The sequence below is a fragment of the Doryrhamphus excisus genome, chromosome 15 (assembly GCF_030265055.1).
Source record: "Doryrhamphus excisus isolate RoL2022-K1 chromosome 15, RoL_Dexc_1.0, whole genome shotgun sequence".
In the NCBI taxonomy this organism is placed as follows: Eukaryota; Metazoa; Chordata; class Actinopteri; order Syngnathiformes; family Syngnathidae; genus Doryrhamphus; species Doryrhamphus excisus.
This window is the reverse complement of record NC_080480.1, coordinates 10,545,959-10,571,787: the sequence shown is the minus strand read 5'-3', so window position 1 is coordinate 10,571,787 and position 25,829 is coordinate 10,545,959. Positions and strand designations below refer to the sequence as shown.

The window sequence follows — 25,829 nt, the reverse complement described above, 5'->3', positions numbered from 1 at the left end:
GAAGAGTGCATGCAGCAACACACACACACACAAAAACATGGTGAAAATGTGTTTTAAGCAGCAGCAATCATCTGTCATCACTTGTAAATAGAAATGTTTGCTGGGGTTGAAAAAGGCTAAACACAAGAGCACAGCAACCACCTGTGGTTCTTTTCCTTTGCTTTTTTTCCAGACTATTTTAGTACACTGAAATTGCACCTCACTTGAGGTTGAGGCTTGCTTCCTTTAATGTCAGGTCAATGCGAGACCCTGTCGAAACTTCCAGGGAGCGTGGTAATGTGCAGCATTTTGACAAAAGTCAGGTCCAGTGGTGGCTTTACCCCTCAATGTAGTAGCTTGGCCTACTTCCTGGATGCTAAATGCTGATGTGGCGCCATCCAGTGTGCTTTTGCTTCCTTGCTTTTCATTTTTTTATAGTGGCCCTAGTACTATACTATACAACTACTACTAAAGCCTGCAGCACATTTATTTTGATCTCAAAACACCCTTTTTAAATGTCTAAACTAGCCTGTTAGTATCGTATACAACACAAACACCGCCGCTACTACAAGTCCCATAATGCATCGCCGCGTTGTCATTCGGCGGTTCCCTACTCTTCAGCTGTAAGTACTCGCTAGTTTTATGACACCGATGTGGCGGTGCATTTTCCCATATATTTAGTTTTATCTTTTTTTATTTTATCGCTACTAAGCGAACAAGCTCATTTACGTGACCAGTCTGGAACACAGATATAGAAAGACGTAGAAAGCTCACAGCCGGACACAGCACACAGAGCGCGGTGTCGCCGCCGCGCAGTGCTTCAGTGCACACGCCGCCATCTTGTGTAGCACAACTTGGCAGCTCAGTGTGCGCAGTGTATAGGCATATATAGGTATTTTACAGCCGCATAGTATGGCATTTGAATGCCTTATCGCGTCCAGAATTTCAGAAACCATCAGTCAAAACGTCGAAAGTCGCAAACAATGTAGTGCTACACAAGATGGCGGACTCGCGGGGACAAAAACGTCGGGCTCATGAGTTTTGTACGTAATGTCACGTAATTCAGTGGTCTGGAGGTCTCTCGCGGAAGTCCTTATGTGCCCAATTACGGCAAGCTGTAAGGGTCGAATCAGCAGCTGAAAAAATAGAATAAAATGCACTTCAGGTTGAAGAGATATGCATGAAACAACAATCATCTTGTTTATAGTACCTTTATGTACTGTACGTATATTTTACAATACAAAATTGGATGGAGAAATTTAGCTACTACAAACTTGTCTGGACTAGAAAGCATGGGCTAAATGCATGCAACTAGTAAACTAGAACAGTTTAGTCTTGTGACACAACAAAGGAGCAGACCTCCAACGAGGCCAAGCTATCCAAATTTAAATCATCTTTATAGATACCAGGTTCCTTCATACAATATGTATTGTCTCATGATGCAGTATTGCAACGTCGGCACTAAATATCGATATAACAGTGAGTCGTATTGTTACCTATGGTATGGTATCGACACGCTGGCGTCAAATTAAAAGTATTGATTAATTTTTCGTCCAATTGTTTTCTTGCAGTGTATGGATTACCACACGAGAGTTGAGTGATAGTCATGTGCTTCTCATCCTTTGTACCTGTTCTTTGTCAGTGCATCACTTTGTAGTCCTTTCTTCATGAACACCATTAGAATGTAATACTGTACTATCTTGTATAGCGTGCCACAGTTTCTAACTCCACCCACAAAATACATTCTCCACGTCCACTCCCAATCATATAAATTTGTTCATCACATGACACCACTGCTGGGAATAAATAATGCATGTCTGCCAAAGGGCGTGTACTTGTGGTGCAATGCTGCCCTCTGCTGAACACATTCAGTATCCTTCCTTGTCGCTTGTAAAGATTCATCAGTTGTCAGTGGTTGATAACGTCTCTCTCACGGGGTTCTTAAACCTCCACGTAGCCATGCTGATGATTTTTAAAGCTGTTAATACACTTTAAATATATATAAAAACGACTTAAGTAAATATTTAAACTCCATTTTTGAAGATAAAAATCCATCCTTCGGTTGCTAGCTTGCGTGTTTCTTTGCTGATCGTCGTCTCAGAAGTTGCTGAATAGTTCGTATTTCTTCATCCAGTCCATCTGTGGCGCCTTCCTCTTCTCTTTGGCGTGGAGCTTCCGCTTCTCCTCTGCTGCCGTGGCGCTCAGGCCGATCTCGGCGAACGGGTCCGAAAAACGGCCGCGCTCGTCGCCAGTCGTCTAGAAATGACAGGAGATGAAGAGACGGTCAGAAGGTGCATGAAGATGGTGTTGATTGTGAGAAGGACTGGAGACCGCACCCACCTGTGTGCTGTTACCATGGCTACTCAGGTCGGAGTTCATTGACCTGAATGAATGTGAAGAGGAACTGCCGTTCATGAGAGGACTGGGTGAGCCATTAGATATGTTTGGACCATCATAGTCTGTCAGAACAATAGCATCTGATCACACGGCATGTTGGCATGTTCAAGAACTTCATATTCATCCGGCAGGGACGTCTTACCTTTGACGTGGCTGACAGTGGGGATGATGCCTTTCATCTTGAAGTACTCGTCCGTGTCCGGATCCACAACCAGCAGCCAGGTCTCGTCACCTCCTTTCTTTATAAAGGCCACCACCTCGCCGTGACGCAAGCTCTCGATGTTCACGCCATTCACCTGAAGGGAAACCACAAACTCAACACTAGTTCCCCCTGTCCAATGGGGGGTCTTTGACTAGCGTGTTTGCAATCGGTCCTTTATAAAAGCAGAGCAGGGGCGCCCACACTTACATACTTTAATTTTGCAGCAGGTCCTCAAAAACTGCAGAACATCCCTGTCATATAGAGGATCTTTGACTAGTATTTTTGCAGATGATTCTCAAAGACAGCAGACAATTCCTGTCATATGGGATCTTTGACTAACATTTTTGCAGTTGTTCCTCAAAAACTGCCAAACATTCCTGTCGCGAAGGGGATCTTTGACAAGCGTTTTTGCAGTAGGTCCTCAAAAACAGCAGACAATTCCTGTCCCAGATGATCTTTGACTAATATTTTTGCAGTAGATCCTCAAAAACGGCAAAACATTCCTGTCACACAGTGGATCTCTGACAAGCGTTTTTGCAGCAGGTCCTCAAAAACAGCAGAGCAGAGCACTCCTGTCATATAGAGGAGACTTGACAAGCGTTTTTGCAGATGATTCTCAAAGACAGCAGACAATTCCTGTCATACCTTTGACTAACATTTTTGCAGTAGATCCTCAAAAACTGCCAAACATTGCTGTCGCAAAGGGGATCTTTGACAAGCGTTTTTGCAGTAGGTCCTCAAAAACAGCAGAGCAGAGCACCCCTGCCATATAGAGGAGACTTGACTAACCTTTTTGCAAATAATTCTCAAAAACAGCAGACAATTCATTCACAGATGATCTTTGACTGATATTTTTTGCAGTAGATCCTCATGAACAGCAAAAAATTCCTGTCACACAGTGGATCTCTGACAAACGTTTTTGCACCAGGTCCTCAAAAACAGCAGAGCAAAGCACTCCTGTCATATGGAGGAGACTTGACAAGCGTTTTTGCAGATGATTCTCAAAGACAGAAGAAAATTCTTGTTATACGTGATCTTTGACTAACATTTTTACAGTAGATCCTCAAAAACTGCAAAACATTCCTGTCACACAGGGGATTTTATAGAGATTTCACTAGCGGTTTTTGCAGAGGTTTGTTGGGCTGAAAACTAGTCTGTGCACTCAAAAAGTTTGGGGACCACTGGTTTAGAGGATGTTCTATAAGGTAGTTTGTAGTTGGGAGTAATGGAAGCAGAGTTAAAAAGAAAGAAAGAAAAGAAAAACTAAAACAATGTATGTTTAGTCGTTTTCTCTAAAATGGGTTGAGTCACTTTTTCATTTGTCCACTAGAGGGAGACAAAGCTCTAGCCATCTTTTTCAGTGTCTACGTAGGGACTCTGATGCTGATTACGACTGACTTGCAAGAGACAGGGTACACCCGTACTGGTCACCAGTCAGTCACATGACACATATAGATTATAGATACAAACATTAGGCAGCCGTGTGACATTTGGTGGTCTAGACTTTGGCCTCTCTGTGGCAGGCAGTTTGACAACATGCACAGTTAGCCATGTACACAAATTATTAATGTCTCTCCTAGGTTTCAAACCTGGTGTCACATGTCTTGTGTCCTGAAGGGGGTAGCGCTGGTGTAAAAAAAAAAAAGATAAAAATGAGCACTGAGAAAGATTTAACAGGTCATTCATGGGGGGCAAAGTGGATCGCATAAAGATTGACATGTCAGGTCATCTGTTTTTCAGACTACCATGTTTTTATTCAGCCCAACAACAACAACAGGTGTCATGTTTTTGTGCAGCGCTTCATTAACACGCTATCCCACACATGACAATACACTCTGCCATAATTAATATGGGCTGGAGGAACAGTGAACAGGTCTGCTTCTCTGGGGAATCCTCAGGAAACACCCAAGCTGTGTGTGTGTGTGAGAGAGATTCACTTGTCAACATATACAGCTTTTTCATTACGAATGCTGAGCGTTCCCTGCAAAAATGTAAGAAATAGCAAAGAACACTGAATGTTTGGAGCTTTTTTCAACACGATGATATGTTATTGCAAGTCTGCCATCTGATCTACAACCAGAGAGGGCAAAGGTCATGGGAATGAGGGGTAATGAAGATGCTGTGTGACTAAAAAATGCTTATGATGATAATTTATTAAGGCCATTTGGGGAGCTGTATGTATACAGTATACAGGTTAGGATTTGCAGTACTACTGGTTGCAAAGAGGTGGCGAAAAGCCAAAGAATAAGCTCACGATATGTGTTCTTCCGAGGTTTTGTGCCGCATTGGAGGTGTATTTTCCCAGCTATGTTTTTTTTTAAGGAGATTCCTAGAAACACGTTAAACACTTTAAAAACAGATAGCGACCTTTGACAAGCATTTTTCCAAGATCTTCAAAAACAGCAGCATGCTCCTGTCATACGAGGATCTTACACTCGCGTTTTAGCAGTCGATCCTTAAAAACAGCAGCGTGCTCCTGTCACTTTTGCAGTAGGTACTTAAAAACAGGTTATAATATATAGAGGATCTTTGACTAGCTTTTTTTGGTTTGATTTTAAAGCTAGTCATCAAAAACAGCACATTTCTCTTGTTATATAGAGGAGTTCTGAGTAGCATATTTGCAGTAGATACTTAAAAACAGCAGCGTTATAATGTATAGAAGATATTTGATTACGGTAGATTTTTTGTTTGTTTTTACAGCTGGTCATCAAAAACAGCACACTTCTCTTGTTATATAGAGAAGCTCTAAGTAGCGTTTTTGCAGTAGTTACAATGATATAATGTATAGATATAATGTATAGAAGATATTTGACTATGGTAGATTTTTTTGTCTGTTTTTACAGCTGGTCATCAAAAACAGCACACTTCTCTTGTTATATAGAGAAGCTCCGAGTAGCATTTTTGCAGTAGATACAATGATATAATGTATATATATATATAAAGTATAGAAGATATTTGACTACGGTAGATTTTTCGTTTGTTTTTACAGCTGGTCATCAAAAACAGCACATTTCTTTTGTTATATAAGAAGCTTGGAGTAGCATTTTTGCAGTAGATACAATAATATAATGTATAGATATAATGTATAGAAGATATTTGACTATGGTAGATTTTTTGTTTGTTTTTACAGCTGGTCATCAAAAACAGCACATTTCTCTTGTTATATAGAGAAGCATTGACTAGCATTTTTGCAGTAGATACAATGATATAATGTATAGATATAATGTATAGAAGATATTTGACTACGGTAGGTTTTTTTGTTAGTTTTTACAGCTGGTCGTCAAAAACAGCAGAGTGCTCCAGTCATATAGTAGATCTGTGGCATCAGACTGCTCCTAAGGGAGGATCTTTGACTCGCATATTTGCACCAGATCCTCAAAAACAGCATTGCACTCGTATAGAGGACATATAGAGGATCTTTCAGTAGTGTTTTTGCAGTAGGCCCAAAAACACACAAAAACAAAGAATAGGCAAATAAATAGCAGTTAGGTTTTGTGCTACATCGGAGGTATTTCCGTCCCCAAAATGTTTGCAGTTGTGTAAGTCATAATAATCCTTTCGTCACCCTACCTCAATAATCCTGTCCTGAGGTCGCAGGCCAGCCTGGTCCGCGGGCGAGCCCGCATCCAGCGAGCGGATGTACTGGCCAGGTCTGGACCGATGGCTGTGTAGGTTGAATCCGTAGCCCGTCTCCGCCCGCACCAGGTGGCACAGTCGAGGCGCAAACTCCGTCGGGTCTCCGTGGAGCCGGGATCGGGCCTGGGTGGGGACTTCTGCCTGGGGAGGGACCTCCTGCAAGATTTAGATTTGATGTGCTGCATCATTATCATTCTCCATTCAACCTCGACATGAAAATAGACCATAGTCCTTACTTGATCATTTGGATTCAATGGCTTAGAAGAAAAGTGTAACTCACTGAATAACGCTGCCTCATGTCAGGTGTGTGTGTCACCATCGGTTCCTCATTTGTTCTCTATTCTTTCTTTCATTTACAAGCTCTATTTTGGTTCTCATTTTCAGCACATCACTGTCAGCGTGGATGAGGACATTTATAGCGTTTGTATAATTGCGCCTTCATCTCTGCTGTGGTCTACCGCCTACACACCGCCGATATCACCTGCCAGTTACCTCACATTCTGTGCAGCATACATGAGGATGACATGTTATTGTATTTGTCCTTTATTTCTATGTGGATGCATGCTTGGAGTCCATTGGAGTTCACTTCATCTTAGCTCAGCATAATCTGAAACAAAGAACAGTGGTCTGGCTCGTGTTTGGAGCGGCAAAGTGATAGCTGTGTCAGCTACGTGGACAGCAAAAAAATAAAATAAAATCCAAACCTACATGGCCCTGTGTGAAAAAGTGATTGCCCCCGTGTTTGAGATAACTTGCAATGAGTCTCTTACAGCAGTGGAGGAGTTTTTTTTGCAGAATTGTTGTCATTCAGCCACATTGGAAGGTTTTTCCAGGATGAAGCGCTTTTTTAAGGTCATGCCACAGCATCTCAATAGGATTCGGGTCAGGACTTTGACTAGGCCACTCCTAAGTCTTCATTTCGCTTTTCTTCAGCCATTCAGAGGTGGACTAGCTGGTGTGTTTTGGATCATTGTCCTGCTACAGAACCCAAGTTAGTTTCAGCTCAAGGTCACCAAGAGATGGCTAGATGGTGATAGACAGCACAATTTATTGCTGCTTCCAGGGCCTGAAGCAACAAAACAGCCCCAGACCATCACACTACCACCACCATATTTTACTGTTGGTATGATGTTCTTTTTCTAAAATGCTGTGTTATTTTTAAGCCAGATACAATGGGACACACACCAAGTTCATCTTTTGTCTCGTCATGTAAGTTTGGATTTTTTTTCTCCCTTTAAAAAAAAAAAAAGCATTTTGTGTTCAGTTGTATTGTTATTGACTAATATTTAATATTGTTTGATGATGTGACAAACATGCAAAAAAAAAAAAAAAATCAGAAAAGGGAAAACACTTTTTCATACCACTGTACCTGTACCTGTACTGTCATTTTTACGGGAATAAAAAAGTGTTCATTCTTGAAGAAAAAAGTAGTACTATTATAATAAATAGAAGTTGTAATTTTCGGTAATTCTATGAGGGGGGAAACCAGTAATATTACAAGAAATCACTGTCATTTTCACAGGAAGAAAGCAGGGACTGATTTTGGTACGCTTCCCAACATCGAACAACTGTGAAGAATTGTCAACAAGCACCATGCCAAACTCAAATGTGCTTTGCAGTTTGGTGTCACTTTTCTGATGAAATCCAGAGTAAGAATTGACTTTCAAAATTCCCACCATACCCCCAAACCCCAAAACTTCCTGTGTGGATTACCCCAAATGCAACACAGCATGTGCATATGGTTCCATTTCAGCCGTATGAATCCCTTCTGATTCCCTTCATCCTGACTGAAAGTGGCCTTGCCAGGACTGGGAAGACAATATCAAGTGTTTAAAAAGTGGCATCTTCATGCCAGAAAATAGATGGATAGAGTGGAGGAAGGAAAACATACAAGGAGGGAGAGAGAGAGAGGGAAAGTGTGTGGGAGGTAAAATCTAATTAGATTCAGCAGGAGAATTGAGACGGACACTTTTAGAATCATTTTAAAGAGAATTTTGAGATAAAGTGGGCAAAACTACTCCTAGATAGCAGAGCTAGGATTTGTGTGTGTTTGTGTGGGAGGAGATGCAAGCCAATATAACCTCTCTGCACCCCACTAATCACACCCTGATGTCTGCCATTTTCGACAATGTTACGTCCCATCACAGGCGATGCATGTTTGTGAATAGAAAATAGCCGTCGTTGGGAAAAAAGCATCTGGTTATCAGCATCGGGACGTTATGTGTCAATAGTCCCACGTGGGAGGAGAAGGAACAGCTGGAGGTGCTCGGAAAAAACACAAAAACCCCATTTTGTTCCACTCGCATGAACGTAGCACAACTGAAAACAAGGAGGGGAAAAATACAAGGGAAAAAAGACGCTTTTTACACTTTTACAGTTACACACATAAACAACACAGACGTTACACAACACCTTCAGAGGAACCTCTCATGAATTCCTTCAACTCTATGTCACAATGACTGTCTTTTTCTGACTGTGGAAACATAGCAGACCCTTGGAGTGTGTCTATGTTACGCATATAAAAAATGTAGTGCTGCAATACCAGATTTGGCGGCCCAGACCAGTTTGGCCAGGCTCCCACCCTCCATTGCCATCCAACACACAGTGTTGGTCCACAGGTGGTGGATCTATGAGGGTGGCTCTTCAGGTGGGCCCCACGGTCTTGTGGCTACAAGAGGCCGAAATGAGACCCTAAGACTCAGGCATCTTGTCCGAATGCCTCCTGGACGCATCCCTACCGAGGTGTTCCGGGCATGCCCGGTTGGGAGGCATTCTGGAGAAATCATGTCTCATAGCTAGCCTGAGAATGCCTTGGTGTCCTCCCGGTGGAACTGACAGAAGTCTGCATTTACTCTACTGAGACCAATGTCTCCCCCAATGTCACCCTTACCAGGATGAGCAGAAGAAATTGGATGGATGGACAGAAGTTGCAACATTGGAAGAACAAAGTAAAATGATAAGATTCCAATCTTAATTTTGCCTTTTAAAAAGATGCTATCTTTGGCGAATAACATGGTCCTTCTACAGAGCCACTGTGGAGTAGTGGTGAGCATTCTGGACTCTGGAGCGAGCGCCCTGGGTTCGAATCTCCACTAGTAAGCATCATTGGTATTCATCAAAAAGGACATCCGGAATATAAATCAGTATGCGGATCAAAATACTAACAACTCTGAAATCAGGAAAAAGATGAAAAGACAAACAAACAAGATTCTTCTTTGTCATCAAAAGCAAAGTACTACAAGAATGCAGTTGTAATTTCACCAATTTTGTAAAGAATCAATCTGTATTTTACAAGAATCATATGAAAATGTAACAGGAATAAACTCTAAAAAACATAATATTACAAGAACAAAAACAAATATTTAAAGAATAAGGTCGTAATTCTACTAGCAAAAGGTTACAATTGCATGAGAATGCTCTCAAATTGCATGTTGGCTTGGAGACTCGAGTTCGATTCCACCCTCGGCCATGTCTGTGTGGAGTTTGCATGTTCTCTCTGTGCATGCGTGGGTTTTCTCCGGGTACTCCGGTTTCCTCCCACATTTCAAAAACATGCTAGGTTAATTGGTGACTCCAAATTGTCCATAGGTATGAATGTGAGTGTGAATGGTTGTTTGTCTATATGTGCCGTGTGATTGGCTGGCGACCAGGCCAGGGTGTACCCTGCCTCTCGCCCGAAGACAGCTGGGATAGTCTCCAGCATTCCGCGCGACCCTCGTGAGGACAAGCGGTAGAAAATGAATGAATGAAAATTGCATGTTGAGTACTATAAATGTGTACATGTTGGTAGGTCCCCTAACAGTCCCCCCAAGGAGGACCCGCCCCACTATTTGAGAAGCACTGCACCAATGATTGACAAACATTTCACGCGATAATTTACTGATGAAAACAGGGCGCCTCCCTGTGTTTAGAATACCTGCTATAGTCGTGCTGTACTTTGTGGTAAGACTTAAGAGCATTCCCAGCACACCAACAGCCAGCAACCAATGACATGTCACTTCCATCACTTCATGCTCGCCACCTGAGTATCTTCCATCATTTCCCTGCAGATGTAAAAAGTGTCTTTGTGACGTGGTTAACCCATCACTGATCCTTGCATGCATGCTTGAAGAAAAGAAAAGCCTTCAGTGATTACCATAAACTATGTGTCCTCCTTTTACTCGAAGTATGCAGTTTTTCCTGTTGAGTTTGTTATGTAAGCCCATTAGGAGTGCTGACAAGATCTCCAATCTTGTGAAACTGATGGTAAAAATAGTACTCTGAGTAATGTAAGTATTGAAAGCAAATGCAGAAAAAGTACTCATTAATTATAAATGGAAATGAGGACATCTCGTACATCTATGAAGTCTTCCACAAGGCTGCAATCATCATCTTTTATCCCATGACAGTAATGTTTGTATTCTTCCAGACATATTTTACATGCTGCTTGCCTCTATGCTTGGAACATTTGGAATTGTTTCCACCTGGGCTTCTTATCATCATCTAGGATTTAGTCTGAGAAGCTGAAATCTTTCAGGGCAATAAAACTGGGGATAATAGGGACTTATTAAAGGGGACGTATTATGCTTTTCTACTTTTCTGACTTATAAATGTAGTTAGAATGTTGTATTCTCATGTTAAACGATTCCAAAGAGCCCTGAAAATAGTTTGAGATGGCTCAAAATGCTTGGTTTCAGAGAGTTTTTCTAACCCTTGGTGTCTGTGACATCACAGAGTGCCGGGCTTCCTTATATGGGCGTGTGCTAGAGGCCAGGAAACTGTTAGGGCTTTTCTTCGAATTTTTTAGGTGTGATCAAAAGAGCTTAATTAGATCAGTTAATTACATTAATAATTAATTTCTCATTTGATTTTCTCTTGACAGCACTATTAAAACATTTTAATTAAAAGACTTATTCCCTACAGAAAATGTAATGGTTATTCTACTTTGGATGTTCCACTGTTGACAGTGAAAGCATAACAACAAGCACAAGATAATTATAATCCCTCACGCTACCCTTCCTTTGACTCCTTGTCATTAACAAACGTGCTGGCGTCTCAGCACTCGGAAGTTGACCTACTAGCTAATTAAAAGCCGTACAAACAATGCATGAGAGAACAAACAGCAGCAGTGACAGCACACGGGGCAAATGTCACTGTAGGCAACCGGTTGGCATGGAGACCATCCGGTAACTTGGTTTGAAATGAAGACAACATATGCATGGCTTTTTTTTTTTTTCAAATGAAGCTCTGATATTGTCTTGTGTTGCTCAAGAGTCGGAGAAAAAAGGAGAAGTCCAAGAGAGGAAATGACAGATGGCTCCAGATGAGCAGATAGGGATTCATAAAGATGAAAAAGGGGAATTGTAAAGAAAGAAGGGACTCCACACAGACTGAGGACAATGAGGCCCAGTGCTAATAGCTAGCAGCTCTGCCATACCAGGCCAGGAGTTTTACACGCTCACAGCCACATGTGTGTACATAATCAACAAATCTATTTAGTCTGCTGTTATTATTTACTGCTGCAGACAAACAAAGACTCCAAAAGTTGAACTCAAGTGTGCTTTTCCTACAACAGAAGGGCAGCAAAGGGGAAATGTGTGATGGCAGCCATAGAAAAGAAAAAGAGAATTTGGAACGCAATGTCTCTGACCTGTTTGCTCAATACAATAAAAAAACAAACAAACTTCTTTCTTCGCTTGTATGACATTTACTAATGTTTCTAACTTAAAGCAAAACACCTCCATCATGGTTGCTAAAGTATGTGAAAAGTAAAAAATAGCAATATAAGAAGAACAGAGTGCAAAGAAAAATTCTTTTTACATTTGCATTAAGTGTCACAACCGTAATCAAACCAAAGTCTAACGACAGACCGATATCCAACCTTCCATTTTTGTCCAAAGTCCTGGACTAAGCAGCATTTCCTACAAAAACAATCATGTATTTGCCGATATTCAATCAGAACGGGTCTGGAAAATTAATCATTTTTTTCTTAAATTTTAAGTAGATATTACTAATTGACACTAATTCCGACCCCCTCCCTTCTCATGCAATGGACTTTTCCATGTTACTGATTTGTACAAATTGATTCAGGAAGATGGGAGAAAAACTAACCTCCTGCTGCGGTTGGGAGAAAAATGAAGTGGCGTTACCCCAGTGAAGCAGAGAGGAGGAGAAAGAGGGAGGAAAACAAACAAATCATCAAGAGCCGGATAACCTTTTCCTATTAAATTCAAATAAAACTGAACTCATAGCCATTGGTTCCCAGCACCTTGGAGAAAAGTTGCTAATGATACAGGGTCAGGCAAAATGATCTGACACATTTGTAGGTTAAATAAAAGGCAAATAAAGTAAAGAAACAAAAAAGTGTTTATATTTTCGAAAAGTATGTACACATAATGCCATTTTGCTTTGTTTCATTATAATGCCATTGTTTTTCGTTTCTTTTTCAGTTGCTGCCATGAATTGGACTGGTGAGCATCGTGCTTTCATTGTGGAAACGTTTATCAAAACAAACGAATCTGTAACTGCAACACAACGAGCGTTCTGTTTGCACTTCAATCTTGGTAGACATGATCCCGTACCAGCTCCAAATGCCATCTTGGTATGGGTTACCAAAAAAAACTGAAAACCCCCCCCGAAAAAAATGGCATTATATGTACTTTTCAAAAATAAACAAACACTTTTTTGTTTCTTTACTTTATTTGCCTTTTATATAACCTACCAATGTGTCAGATCACATGCCTGACCCTGTACAACTGCCCTAGATGGTCTTGAACTCATCCCCAACAGCACAGTCCAGAACCTTGGTGTCATTTTTCATCCGATTTTCTTTATTCCCAAATACAACAACAACAAGTGTCATCTAGGACACATGAACATAAACTTTCCTGCCACTACCAGATACCAAAAACATGTTTTCTTTTGTGACCTCCAGGCTGGATTACTGTAACTCCCTGTTAATAGGTTGCCCGAATAAATCTCTAAAGACCCTTCAGCTGGTGCAAAACACTGCCTCACCAATTTTAACCAGAACCAGAAGAAGAGGGCCAGCTGAACTAGCCTCATACAACACACAATTCTCCTTATAAATATAAATAAATTGTCCATAGGTATGAATGTGAGTGTGATTGGTTGTTTGTCTATATATGCCCTGTGATTGGCTGGCGACCAGTCCAGGGTGTACCCCGCCTCTCGCCTGAAGACAGCTGGGATAGGCTCCAGCATAACCACAACCCTAGTGAGGGCAAATGACATAGAAATGGATAGATTTTATGATATAGACTGCAGTACAATATGGCGACATACAGTATAAGCAAGCTCTAATTATGCACAGACTCACCACTAAGGTGAATCATCTTAGTATGTAACTCCTTTTTGCATTTACAATACAATAGTTGAGAACATTTAGGTAAAGGGTTTTTTGATGGCAACATCTTGACTCTGGAAGTGATTACTGATTGCCGTAATTCAAGTACAGGATTTTAACTTGTATTATAAGCTATTTAACTCACAACACAAAACAACACGCAAAAGCGATACTCATACTCCAAATATCATTCATTCATTCTGTATTAGTCTCTGAGGTCAACACAACAACAGAACAGTATACTATTGTCATTGTCTGTGTCCCCACCCTGAGTTAGTGTGTTTTCATACACGGTGCTAGTATGTGTTGATAGCGGTGACGTAGCGCGCATGTTCACACCCCTGTTATCAGTAGGTGGCAGATGTTCCATGCTGGCCTGTCAGCAACTTTATTTTTCACGTGTAGATTTTCTCAGCGCAGTCATGTTTACATGTTAACTTAATCAAGCAGGAAATACATATCCACCCACTCAACGTGTGGGAATGTATGCTGGCTGCACAGCTGTGTGAGTGTACACCAGAGTAAAGTGAGTAATGTGGAAAGGGCAGAATGAAGACTAGCATCATGACATCATTAAAAAAACACAATGCCAATGGGTTTGTGTGGGCAGCTCATGGAGATTGTCTGAATGTCTATGCTTAGAAAATGCTACCAAAAGCAACTATATGCCATAATTGGAATTCGAATAATATTGTAAATCAGGCAGGAAACTACAGGCTCTTTATTTCAGCCGCTAAGTGCCTGTCCACCTGTCTCTGGTGAGTATAGCGGTGTTTGTTGTGTCCAAATCAATAAATAAGGCAATGCTGTCAATGCGCTGTCTGGTCCAACAACAACTCCAACATTGGATTAGCAGTGAAGCTACAGGCTTATGACGCTTGGGTACAAATAAAAGCAGGAATTTTTTGGAATAAAACTGTAAATACAAGTCACAAGATAAAGCAGCTCATCAAACATGTGGTTAAAGTTAAGACGCTGCTCCCAGATGGAACCGAGTACGATGCTAACTTGCTAATTGGGTCAAATGATTCCATTAATGTTCATGTTAAAGGTTAAATAACTGTTAATACGCTTAATTTGAATCAGAAAAAAGTAATTTCTCTACCCACCAACTATATGTGGTTTCTTATGTGTTTTTTATTTGCTGTTCTATTATTATTTTCTTTATTTATTATTGATTGATTGATTGATTTTCTTTATTCTTGATTTGTTTATTTATTTTTTTTATTGTATTTTTTTTATTGTATTTTGCGTAGAAAAATAAAAATTAGGATATTTGAGAACAGTGGAATGTTTTATGAGAGCTTTTCTTTTCTCTTTTCTATTCATTTTTATTTTTTTAATAAAATACATTATTTTATAAATTTATTTTTTGTTTTAAATAAATACGTCTTTTTTTTCAAAACCTCACCCTGGCCCTAGCTCCAGTGGCCCCCAGGTAAATTGAGTTTGAGACCCCTGTTCTAAATCATATTGTTGCCACACAAGTTTGGAATAAGTAGCCTAGTAGAGTGACATTGTCATTCATTCAGTTGGAATAACTTGAACCAGAGTCAAAACTGACCTTTATGAACCTTGCAGTAAAGGAAAAGGAAATAAAGAAGTAACAAATGATCATACAAGTAAGATGCATTTGAAGCTAAGCAGTCATTGGCTGTCATGCTTACACCCAGCCCACAAAGAACAAACAGATGTTACGCAAATGCAAAACACCGGTCACAGAAAATTTTCTGGACTTCATTTGTCCAGAGAAAGTTGTTTGATACGGACGGAAAGTCTTAAAGTAGGAATTAGAAACCAACCAAAATAAAACCAGTAGAAGCGCTAAAAACAGAATCAATAACCAATGCTAAAAGTAATATTTCATTTTTTTTCATTATCGGCCAACACAGTAGAACAAATAATAACAGTAATCACTATTGTAATGTAAAATATCAGGATAAAACACTCAGCATTTAATAAAAACAACACAACAGTATTGCAAATAGTAGCTAGCCAGATAGCAGTTGGCTAATGGCTAACTTTGACTCATCTTTTCCCTGATATTTTGTATATATAATATACAGTCATCACGGTTCGAATATTATGGCTTCACATTTTAGGTAGTTTTTGCCTAAATTAAGCATTTTCAAGCATAAAAATAGCTACATGAACTACAAATATAAAGCATTCAGAATACACATTCAAAGATGCTGTGAATTATGAAGTAATGTGACTGTAATGTTTGATGAGACACATAAACACCAGGCTTGATTGCCGGAACGACAGGCTCTTATAAGCAGGTTTGAAATATCTCACAACAGGCACAATCATCCCGAATAAAAACAGGGGCGGGGTGTTGCGACCATAACCCATGGCAAGCTAAAACGCAACTCTGAACCTCAGATGTCACTTCCTGCCTGCCACTCAGCTAAGGAACACACTCATAGTGTCACACACAAGTACAAATACTCTATTTACTTGTATTTTGTCTACTACATTGGGTAATAAGAGAGTAAAGGTGGTATTCCATGTCTAGAGTTCGGTTAAAAAGATCATAGACACGTTTTCTCTGCTCTCATGATGAAAATATTCAAGTGTGGAACTTCATTTATCATGGTTGGGTCTGGAACCAATTAACCACGATAAACAAAAGATTACTGTACTGTACAATCAACAAATATTGGATATGACATTGCAATATCATAACATTTTCTCCTAAACTAGAGGCTTTTGCCAAATGTTGACATTGTTTTCAGTGTGGGTCATTGGGATGCAAAGCATTGTTTCCATAGCAACAACTATTTGCGATGTCCAGAGAGGCTGAAATATAAAGCCAGTAAGAGAAGCCTCAATATGAAATTTCCTATCAAGCAGAAAGTAGAAACCTACCACAATAAAACCGGTAAAGTTTGAAAAACAGCAACAACTCATATTACAAGAATACATTTTTTTTTTCATATATCCATCACCAAAGTGGGGGAAAAAAGTTCCGTAAAAATCTTCAACATTTTAAGATGGCTAATTTTTGTACAAACCTGGAGGTAAACCCTGACAGGATATTCATATTGAGTGAAACTAATAGATGTGACTTACTCGTTGCGTCTTTATGGTGGTCTGCTGTTCACTCCTGTAGGAGGAGCCCTTGCGCAAAAAGAAAAACAACAAGAATGACCGGCTTGTTTTTCAGCATTAAATTGCATTCTTGACGCAGTAAAAAAAATAAAAAAAAAACAAAAGCTCAGGTGATTACATTATAACGTTAGCTTATGTCATCAGGGTTAATAACACACATTTAAGTTTAATGATGAATGCTGTGCTCCATCATACATTACACACCTTACTAAGGAGACACACACATACTTGTCTTTCCCTCCCTCGGGTCCCTTTTACATCCAACTCACTCATATATTATCCAAACCCCTGTGTCTTGATGTAACATGGTTGGTATTCAACATGGAAAAAGGGGGGCTGTTGGGGGTACTAAACACAAGATCCAGATGTTGAGTCTAAAGAAATGCACAGTCAAAGTGATATGACTCAAGTGATACACCTCTTCATGCGCTCTAGAACAAAACAAGTGTAGTAACTAAGATACTACAATCTTGTGTGCTTTGGGGCATTCATTCGTGTGCCCTCATAGTGATGTGCGATATCTCTTCCGATTCGATACTGAGTAAAATTAAGGCTGGTATCAGCTGTATCGATTCAATACGTTGTGCAAATACACCTAGTATCATGTTGAATATAATATCATTGATACCAGGTCTCAATAATGGACTTTCTGCTGTCTTCCTCTTAATGATATACATGACCTCAAATGACTGAAGTATCAATACTTTGATTGGAGAATCAATTTTAGAGCCTCAAGATGTGGTACTGGAGGTATCGATATTTCAGTATCGATACTCACATCACTACTCATCCTGGCTGAGTGATACGCAACTATCAGGTTCGCGTTGCTCGACCGGTGGTTTTTGGGCGGTTGGACTACTGTGTGCTGGAGAGGACAGCAAAGGCTTGGGGTGGGGGGGTGGGGGGGTGATTTGACGCCGGTTCTGGGAGCGACAACAAAAGAAGGAGCGAGACCGGCAGCGTGTGTTCTGAGGGAATTCTAGGGCTGTTTGTTCAAACACTTGAACACAAGAGGCCGACTTCAGTGGTTTTAGTTCCCAGGAGGAGGATGAGGACAGCGATGAATGACTTTTCTGGCGAGCTCGTGTGTAACTAGCCATATTAGATGCATTGTTTGGGGGAAATCTCTATGCTTTAACTGGAGCCTAGACATGAGCATTAAACCTTCACCATGGATGGAATCTGCTACACTACAACGCCCTTGAACAACAACAACAAAAACTTTCTGTATTATCAACTGCTGCTGCTGCGACTGCTTCTTTTTCTCGCTGTCGTCTTGGAGACAGAGGAGAAAGATGCTGGTTGCTGCCTCTATTCTACACCTCTATTCACTGTCAAAAATCAACAGATCACGCTCACATCCCATCAACAATGACATGAGCTGAGAGAATGAATTATTCAGAACCGTGCTTGTTCACTACAGAGACACATTGTACTGCAAACATATTGCAAGGAGCAGATGTTTATGTTTTTAGGTTTGCTGTGCATGTAGCGTCGTGTTGAATATCACTAATAACTGGCGGGAGGAGCAATTGGATTAATTAATCATCCACATTGTACGCACCTCTGTGGGTTATTGGCAGTCATGCCGGTTGTATTATTATGCCAGGTGGCAGATATCACTGGTAGGAGGAGCAATTGCATTATTGACATGACCGCAGACAGTTGTTAGCAGTTAATTTTAATAAACTCAAAAATTAATAGTTAATTTAACACAATTCAAAACCAGATGGCCAGATTGATGCAGGATTTGAGACATTACCGTTAAACAAAAAGCCTTTTTCCAGTAACCGCCTAAAAATGCAGTCTATTATTTATTGCATTACATTACTTTTTATACAAATTCATATTAAATCCTCACATGAACAATATGTTCTTGAATATGATATTGACCAAAATTGGACATGACACTGTCTTAACTTTGACCAACTGTTGACGTTCTTTTTCCACCGTGGTTAATTGAGACGCATTTCCATAGCAACAACAGTTTGTTTAATTTCTAACAAACTTGGCGTAGCCGTCATGGATTAGCAGTGGAACAAGACTGGAGAGAAATAAAACACGAGATCTGAGAGGATGAGGCCAGGAAGAGAAGTCCCCCACAAAATAAGATCCAGGAACATGTCTGGCTAAAGAATATGCTGAATATGCATGAAGAGTGCAAACCTCCAAGGTGGAAAGATTGAAGTGAGCAACAACACAAATAATTCCTGGCAAAGCAAGCTTTCAAGCAATTTAAGTGGTAATGCAATGCACACACATTATTGCAGTGTGGAATATCTCCAGTTGTTGTGTTTTTGTTGTAATAGTAATTGTTATTATGCAAGGTGGCAATTATCATTAATAACCAGTGGGAGGAGTGATCACTTTAATTATACAACATGTCCACAGAGTGCTCTGATATTGTGCATTACTTTTTACTTTTTTTTCCGAAAGAAGTTGCATTAACGATATGGCACGCCTATGCTATGAACCTGGTGTGCTTTGACTTTATGGCTTATTTTGCCACAAATAACTGGTGGGAGAAGTGATTGCATCAACTACACAACATGTCCGCAGTGTACTTTGACTTGATGGATTATTTTGAGACATTTCTAATGGTTATTTCTTTTGTGAAAGTTGGTACCTATCATCAATAACTAGCAGGAGGAGCAATCAGTGTCCATTTTGAACAATGTGATGAAAGAAAATATCATTTTTATCCTGACGTGTGGGAAAATTGAACTAGTTCTTGCTAAGTTTCATGGAAATCTGCAATGCAGTTTTTGCAGGATCCTTCTGACGAACAATACCTATCTTGCTTGTTGTTGCTTACAGTGTTTCAGATGTGTTCGTATGTGTCATGTCGTGTTGGGGTTCTGCTTAGAAAGTGACACCTGACACCTGTGACAAGGGAACACCCCCACTTGACACACCTTCTATGCATACGTGAACACGGAAGGGTGGCAAAGACGAGAGTTGTGACACCTCACTTTCAAAGGAGGGTGTTGGCGCACTGTTGTGCATGTATGTGTAGACACGTGCAGCAGGACAAGTGGCTGACTGTCTCTGTGTTTGTCTGTCAGCATCCTCCTCTGCTGTGTCACTCATCAGAAGGAAAGCAAACATGTAAGGAATGCAGCAAAAACAAAACCTGGCCATGAGCATGAGCGAAACCATGGCTACAAACACACTTGGAGGATGTTTACTGGACAAATGTGTGACCGATTATAGCTAAAGGCCTGCATGGTAGCGTGTGTGAGTGTTGTTTGGATCCACACGTTCTGTAGATCTCTGTGGACCCATGTGCCTTGACTGGATTATTGGGAGACAGTCTGATTCTTTCTAATAGTTATCTTTAATTATGCAAGGTGGCGGTTATCATTACTGTTGGGAGGGGTGTAGAAATCCTCCCCCTGATGACTCTAAGTGGGTTTCAAATAGAGGATAAGGGAATCTTAAAGAACCAAATTATAGAATGAGAACCAGATTGTTTATTCCTGACAACAATACCTAATACAGACATCCAAGCTTATCTGCAGTCCCTGTATGCCTACAAGTAAGCATGTCTTATTACAGCACAGCTGCAAAAAGAGCACCCTTCCTTTTCCTGCCCGGCCTTTTATACACTCAAGATTGTGTAAGAGGCTGGAGTCCTGGACCAATCAGCTTTTGCCACTGCCCTTGCTTGAACTGCTTTCATGTGTTCTGCTTTCGTTTGTTTGCTGGGGCATCAAGGCATCTTTTTCCTTTAGTTAGCAAAATTGAGCAAATACCTTCAGGAGCGATTGTATTATTTATACGTATAATATGTATTAATATTGATACTGCAGTGTTCAAGCGTTTTACAATGTTTTTGTTTACAACAAAATGTAGCATTTACCTAGCATTTTAAGTGCAGCATATATACAATATGTTTCTGGATGGGGTACATTGCCATAGGACTTCCCCTTTTATCTGTATTAGTACAACGTTTTGTGAAATCTTACACACAAAAGTAGTTACAAAAAGACCAACCTACCCCCCACACTGCATGACCCTGCACATACTTTGCCCCCCCCCCCCCCATGTCAGTGTACCCCCCCCCCCCCCCCCCCCCAAGTCTGAGGGGGCCCCACTTCCTCAAGCTAACTAACTAGTTAGTGGAGGTCTTATGTTGCATGCTATCAATGCACTTTTCTAGTTTGTTACTGTCACGCTGTGGTAAGCTGCATGGACATGTGACAAGTACACACTGGATGTAATGTGCTGCATCAGCATAAAACACTGGCCTGCCTTGTATAATAAAAAAGTGCAATACCTAAAGTCTATTGAGCTGCTTAGTGTCGTTTCACTGCGGTTCTAGCTTTTCTTAGACACGAAACACAAAGAAGAATTCATTAAGAATTCCCCCGAGCTGACTCGCTGGGATTCCTCCCCAGTGGTCACAAAAGCCAACCACACACACACACACACACACACATTTGGGAATATAACTGATTGGCGTGCTCTTGTTGAAAGTCTAAGTGAGAACACATGTTGTGTAAGAGCAGAGAGCAGGTTTTGGGCTCCAGAATAAGGACAACGATACTACATTAATGTCCTGTGTGCACCCCCCGCTATAACAGCATGTAAATAAATACAACACTTTAAGATGCAACATTGGCAAAATATTCATGAAGTTTTTGTGGATTTCCTGTTGTGCAGAGTCTCATTTCTCAAAAGGTCATGCCGTCTGAACTTTTTTTTTTTTTTTACCTTTTTCTAAAACACAACATCTGGAAGGTTTTCAGCAAAAAAAAACCTTCCCAGCCTGAGGACACATTCAGAAGATATACATGCACTAATGCAGTATAAACTTGAAGATGAAAGTATTAACCACAGGTCGTAGTTACATTCACTTAAGTAACTTTTGGGATAAATTGTACTTGTCAGAGTCATTTTATTGCAACACACTGTTTACTTTTGTGAAGAAGAAACACTTTTACTCCGCTACACACACACACACACACACACACGCAAAGTGAATGGACACACGGAGAGCTGCATGTACAAACTGCTTTGTTGGTGACTTTCGATGTACCCACTGCCAGCTGAGCCTATTGTGGTATTTGCATTCATTTATATGATTTAATCAAGATTTTTATCTGAATTTGCACATTATTGCATGCATGGTGGACGAGTGGTTAACATGTAGGCCACACAGTCAGCAGATCGGGAAGTCCCGTGTTCAATTCTCCTCTTGGGCATCTCTGTGTGGAGTTTGCATTCTCTGGGTACTCCGGTTTTCCTCCCACATTCCAAAAACATGCTAGGTTGATTGTCAACTCCAAATTGTCCATAGGTATGAATGTGAGTGTGAATGGTTGTTTGTCTATATGTGCCTTGTGCTTGGCTGGCGACCAGTCCAGGGTGTACCCCAACTCTCACCCGAAGTTAGCTCCAGCATGCCCTCCGTGACCCTAGTGAGGATAGCGGCATAGAAAATGGATGGATGCAAGGGTGTTATGATTCATTTTAATAAGGATTAAGAAAGACCGATATTGGTTCACTTAGAACGATACGATCCGAAACGTTTCAGTAACTTTTAAGCTAAAAATTCCACTTTAATGAATGAAATAATACCAGGATCCTGGACAGTGCAGGTGAAGTTTCCGAGATTCACATGTTTTTTTTGTAATGACGTTTGTTTTGAAAGTCAACAGAGGAGTCATTTACATTTTTTTCATAATCAAAAAGTCCAGGGAAGAAAGTCAGATAGATATGTGACTTTATATCCTTCATACCTCGTATCGTGTCCTGAAGCTCTGATCCATGAGTTTGAAAGGCTTAAAGTTGGACACTCCATGTGGTCCAACACTCAAAGAAATCCCCTGGCGCATTTTGTTGTGTTGCCCTGGTATTTTACCTGACCTTTGCATACGTATCATACACACAACGAGCAACACAGGACCGCAATGGTGGCTTCATTATTTGTCGCTCGCCGACTGCCATCCGCCATGGTTGTGCTAAAAAAAAAAACACGCATCCATGCAAACCTGTATGAAAACCAGGCTTGGTGACACCTCATGTAGTCGTGAGGGTTACCTGGTACCCGTGGGCAATGCATAGGTGACCCCTGCTCTAAGGACACAAAGGTTTGTCCCTAAGTTACTGCTTTTATAACCTTAAGAAACGATGTGTTTATGTCAGTGATTATAGAACGAAGGGGACATGTTTACCTTCTTCACAGCTGATGATGGTAGCCTCCTGGTCGGCTTCTGCGCCTGACAACTCTGACTCCTCTGCAACATGGACTGCAACACCGCCGAACCATTCTCCCGCTTCTTCTTGCTGGGCGATGACGGGACCGAAGATGACGGGGAAGGGGTTGGGTCGGGCGGCGGCGGGGGAATGAACGGGGGAGGCGGCTCCGCTCCAGGGACAGCCATCTCCTCTGTGGGGGTGAGGCGCAGGTTGCGGAGACATTCGTGGGTCTCTTGGTCCACCACCAGTAACCTGGTCACATTGTCCACAGCCTTGATCCGCTGTACCACCTGAAGGATGGGAGAAAAGTGGTCATATTATTGATGTGCTTGCTCCTCATGCCAGTTATTAATGATAACCTCCACTTTACATAATAAAAATGACTCAAAATCATCCACAAAGTTGACAGTACATTGAAATGACATGATGTCACCAGTTATAAATGATAGCTGCCGTTATGCAACACAGAAAGACAAAATAATCCACAGTCAAACCCCAAACTATCATTCATCATTTATGTGATCACTCCTCTCACCAGTTATTAACAATATTGGCCATATTTCATTATCAAAATTTTAAAAACGCTCAATGGCTCATGCATGGACACATGCTCGCCCACAACATACATGTGATATAACTCATATGATCACTCTTCCAGCCAGTTATTAAGGATAACTGCCACCTCGCACAATAGAAATAAACACATTGACTCAAAAACAATCCGCAAAGCCAAATCCTGTGGTACATTTCCTCATGCGTAGGCACAGGTGAACACAATATAGGTATCACTATCATGTAATCAATTCAGTCGCTCCTCCTGATAATAACCACCTAATAACCACCACCTCCTACGACAAAAAGAAAGACAACACAAAGTCAAACCTCACAATGTGCTTGCATGTCATATAGTCAACATGATTTCTCCACCTGCCAATGATCAGCGATAGCTGCAGCTTTTCATAGTTTCAATAAATAGACTAGAAATAAAGCACAAAGTCCTATTTCTCAGTATGCTCACTCAATCACAAGCACATGCGATTCCTACACACACAACATGTCATATAATTAATGCAAACACTCCTCCCACCAGTTAATGATGACAGCCCCACTGCATCATTGAAATAAAAAGACTCAAAACAATCCACAAAGTTGTCATCCACCCATGGTACGAAAGGCCCACATACACGAACACAGATTGGGAAGATCTGGGTTTGACATCTCTGCGTGGAGTGTGCATGTTCTCCGCGTGCATGTGTGGGTTTTCTCCGGGTACTCCGGTTTCCTCCCACATTCCAAAAACATGCTAGATTAATTGGCAACTCCAAATTGTCCATAGGTATGAATGTGAGTGTGAATGGTTGTTTGTCTATATGTGCCCTGTGATTGGCTGGCGACCAGTCCAGGGTGTACCCTCCCTCTTGCCCAAAGTCAGCTGGGATAGGCTCCAGCATACCTTTGTGACCCTAATGAAGATAAGGGGTGTAAAAGATGGATGGATACGACTCATGATACGACTCATATAACATGTTTGTACCTTTTTAGCCACGGATAAGGTCTGAACACTCACCTTGGAGTACAATAATTAGCACACATAGGTTTACTGTCTTAATTAATGAACAGGAAGTTGTTGTATTCTCACTACAAAAGTGACACACCACTTTCCGGTAATTGACTGTCAACATGATACATTCAACTGGCGATCCTGATCAACAGGTTTGTAAAGACTTTTGTTGTTGCTAATTTGCTTTGAGAGCGCGAGTCTCTAAATTGGACAAAAAATGTCACTTTGAGGTGTATTTGGCCACTTTAATATAGTATAGTTCAGCAAAATAATCATAGAAAAAATAAAACAATTATTTAATAATGACAAGTAATTTAATACAAATATTTAATAACAATAAAAAAAATCTTATATTTATTAAAATAATACAAATAACATTTTAATAAAAACTACAATACAATAAAAAATACAAAATTAAACATACTGAAAATGAATGGAAAAAAAATGATGTACATCTAGGTGTTAAACATACGGATGTGTTGTTCATCATGAACACAATTGGCATTATTATTATGATCATTAATACCTGGTGGTGCGTTTCTCTCTCCACGTTCACACCGTTCACTGCGACCACCCGGTCCCCCGCGCGCAAGCCCGCCTCCTCCGCAGGCGAATCGGGCTCCACTTTGCGGATGTACTGTCCAGTCTTTCCCTTTTCACCATGCAAGTGAAATCCGTAGCCTTTCTCCCCTTTTGTCATGACACAAAGCCTCGGTTTCCTTTCACTCGCCATGTCCTCTTATGCTTTAATCCCTCAGGTTAGAAACAACACAATGCAAGGGTGCTAGTTAAACACTAAACACATATCTGCCAATTACGCACACTTGCAACCAAGTGGTTAAAAATGAGAAAATTCCGAGTGTTCAATCCGGGTGAACTTTTAAAAGCTAATCCTCAGCGGCTCCAGTGCAGCATGATGGATCTTAACTCACTATTGTTTCAGTCCAACTTTCCCCCTCGACATTTAACCATAACAACTGCTCCCTTACAGTTTTGCACCGCCAATGTGGGGCTTCATGCACAAGCAACAGCACCACCCCCCTTCAGTGGAGATAATGGTTCACACAATATAGTGAAACAGCGACTCCGTGTGGCAAAAATACTACATTACATCATCACATATCTATCCAAAATGTGGCGTTTTCGTTGAGTATGTTTATAATTTTGGTGGCACTTTGCGGAAGTCTTTTTCTGAATATGACTGAATATCTGAATGTGACTGTTATTATTTAATGCCTTGAAAGTTTAATAATTGTTGACGTAAGACTTCAAGTTTGGCACCTACGATACTGCACTTGTCATATTGACCAAAAGGGGGCAAAATCCCCAAACTTTTAAATGGCTTGCGTTTATACGCTTTTCCTAAGGTATGTGTTTATCTAATACAGTAA

At 40.7% G+C, this 25,829-nt stretch overlaps 1 protein-coding gene and 1 long non-coding RNA gene across 3 annotated transcripts; one reads left to right on the top strand and one right to left on the bottom strand.

Moving 5' to 3' along the window:
• Nucleotides 1-529: 529 nt before the first annotated feature.
• On the top strand, nucleotides 530-7,799 carry LOC131103291 (uncharacterized). The gene is made up of 3 exons (XR_009119589.1): nucleotides 530-602; nucleotides 2,114-2,405; nucleotides 2,508-7,799. It is a non-coding gene; the product is annotated as an uncharacterized LOC131103291 (long non-coding RNA).
• On the bottom strand, nucleotides 1,038-25,429 carry LOC131103290 (Na(+)/H(+) exchange regulatory cofactor NHE-RF2). 2 transcript variants are annotated; one of them, XM_058049424.1, is made up of 7 exons: nucleotides 24,965-25,429; nucleotides 22,853-23,167; nucleotides 16,635-16,682; nucleotides 6,149-6,370; nucleotides 2,519-2,672; nucleotides 2,320-2,438; nucleotides 1,038-2,235 (listed from the first exon to the last, which is right to left on the bottom strand). In XM_058049424.1, the coding sequence occupies exons 1-7, from the start codon at nucleotides 25,169-25,171 to the stop codon at nucleotides 2,077-2,079; spliced, it is 1,224 nt and encodes a 407-aa protein (XP_057905407.1). In that variant the 5' UTR covers nucleotides 25,172-25,429; the 3' UTR covers nucleotides 1,038-2,076. The 2 variants fall into 2 exon arrangements, with proteins under 2 accessions (XP_057905407.1, XP_057905409.1); XM_058049426.1 differs by lacking the exon at nucleotides 16,635-16,682 and having other exon boundaries at nucleotides 1,045-2,235.
• Between the last annotated feature and the right edge of the window lie 400 nt (nucleotides 25,430-25,829).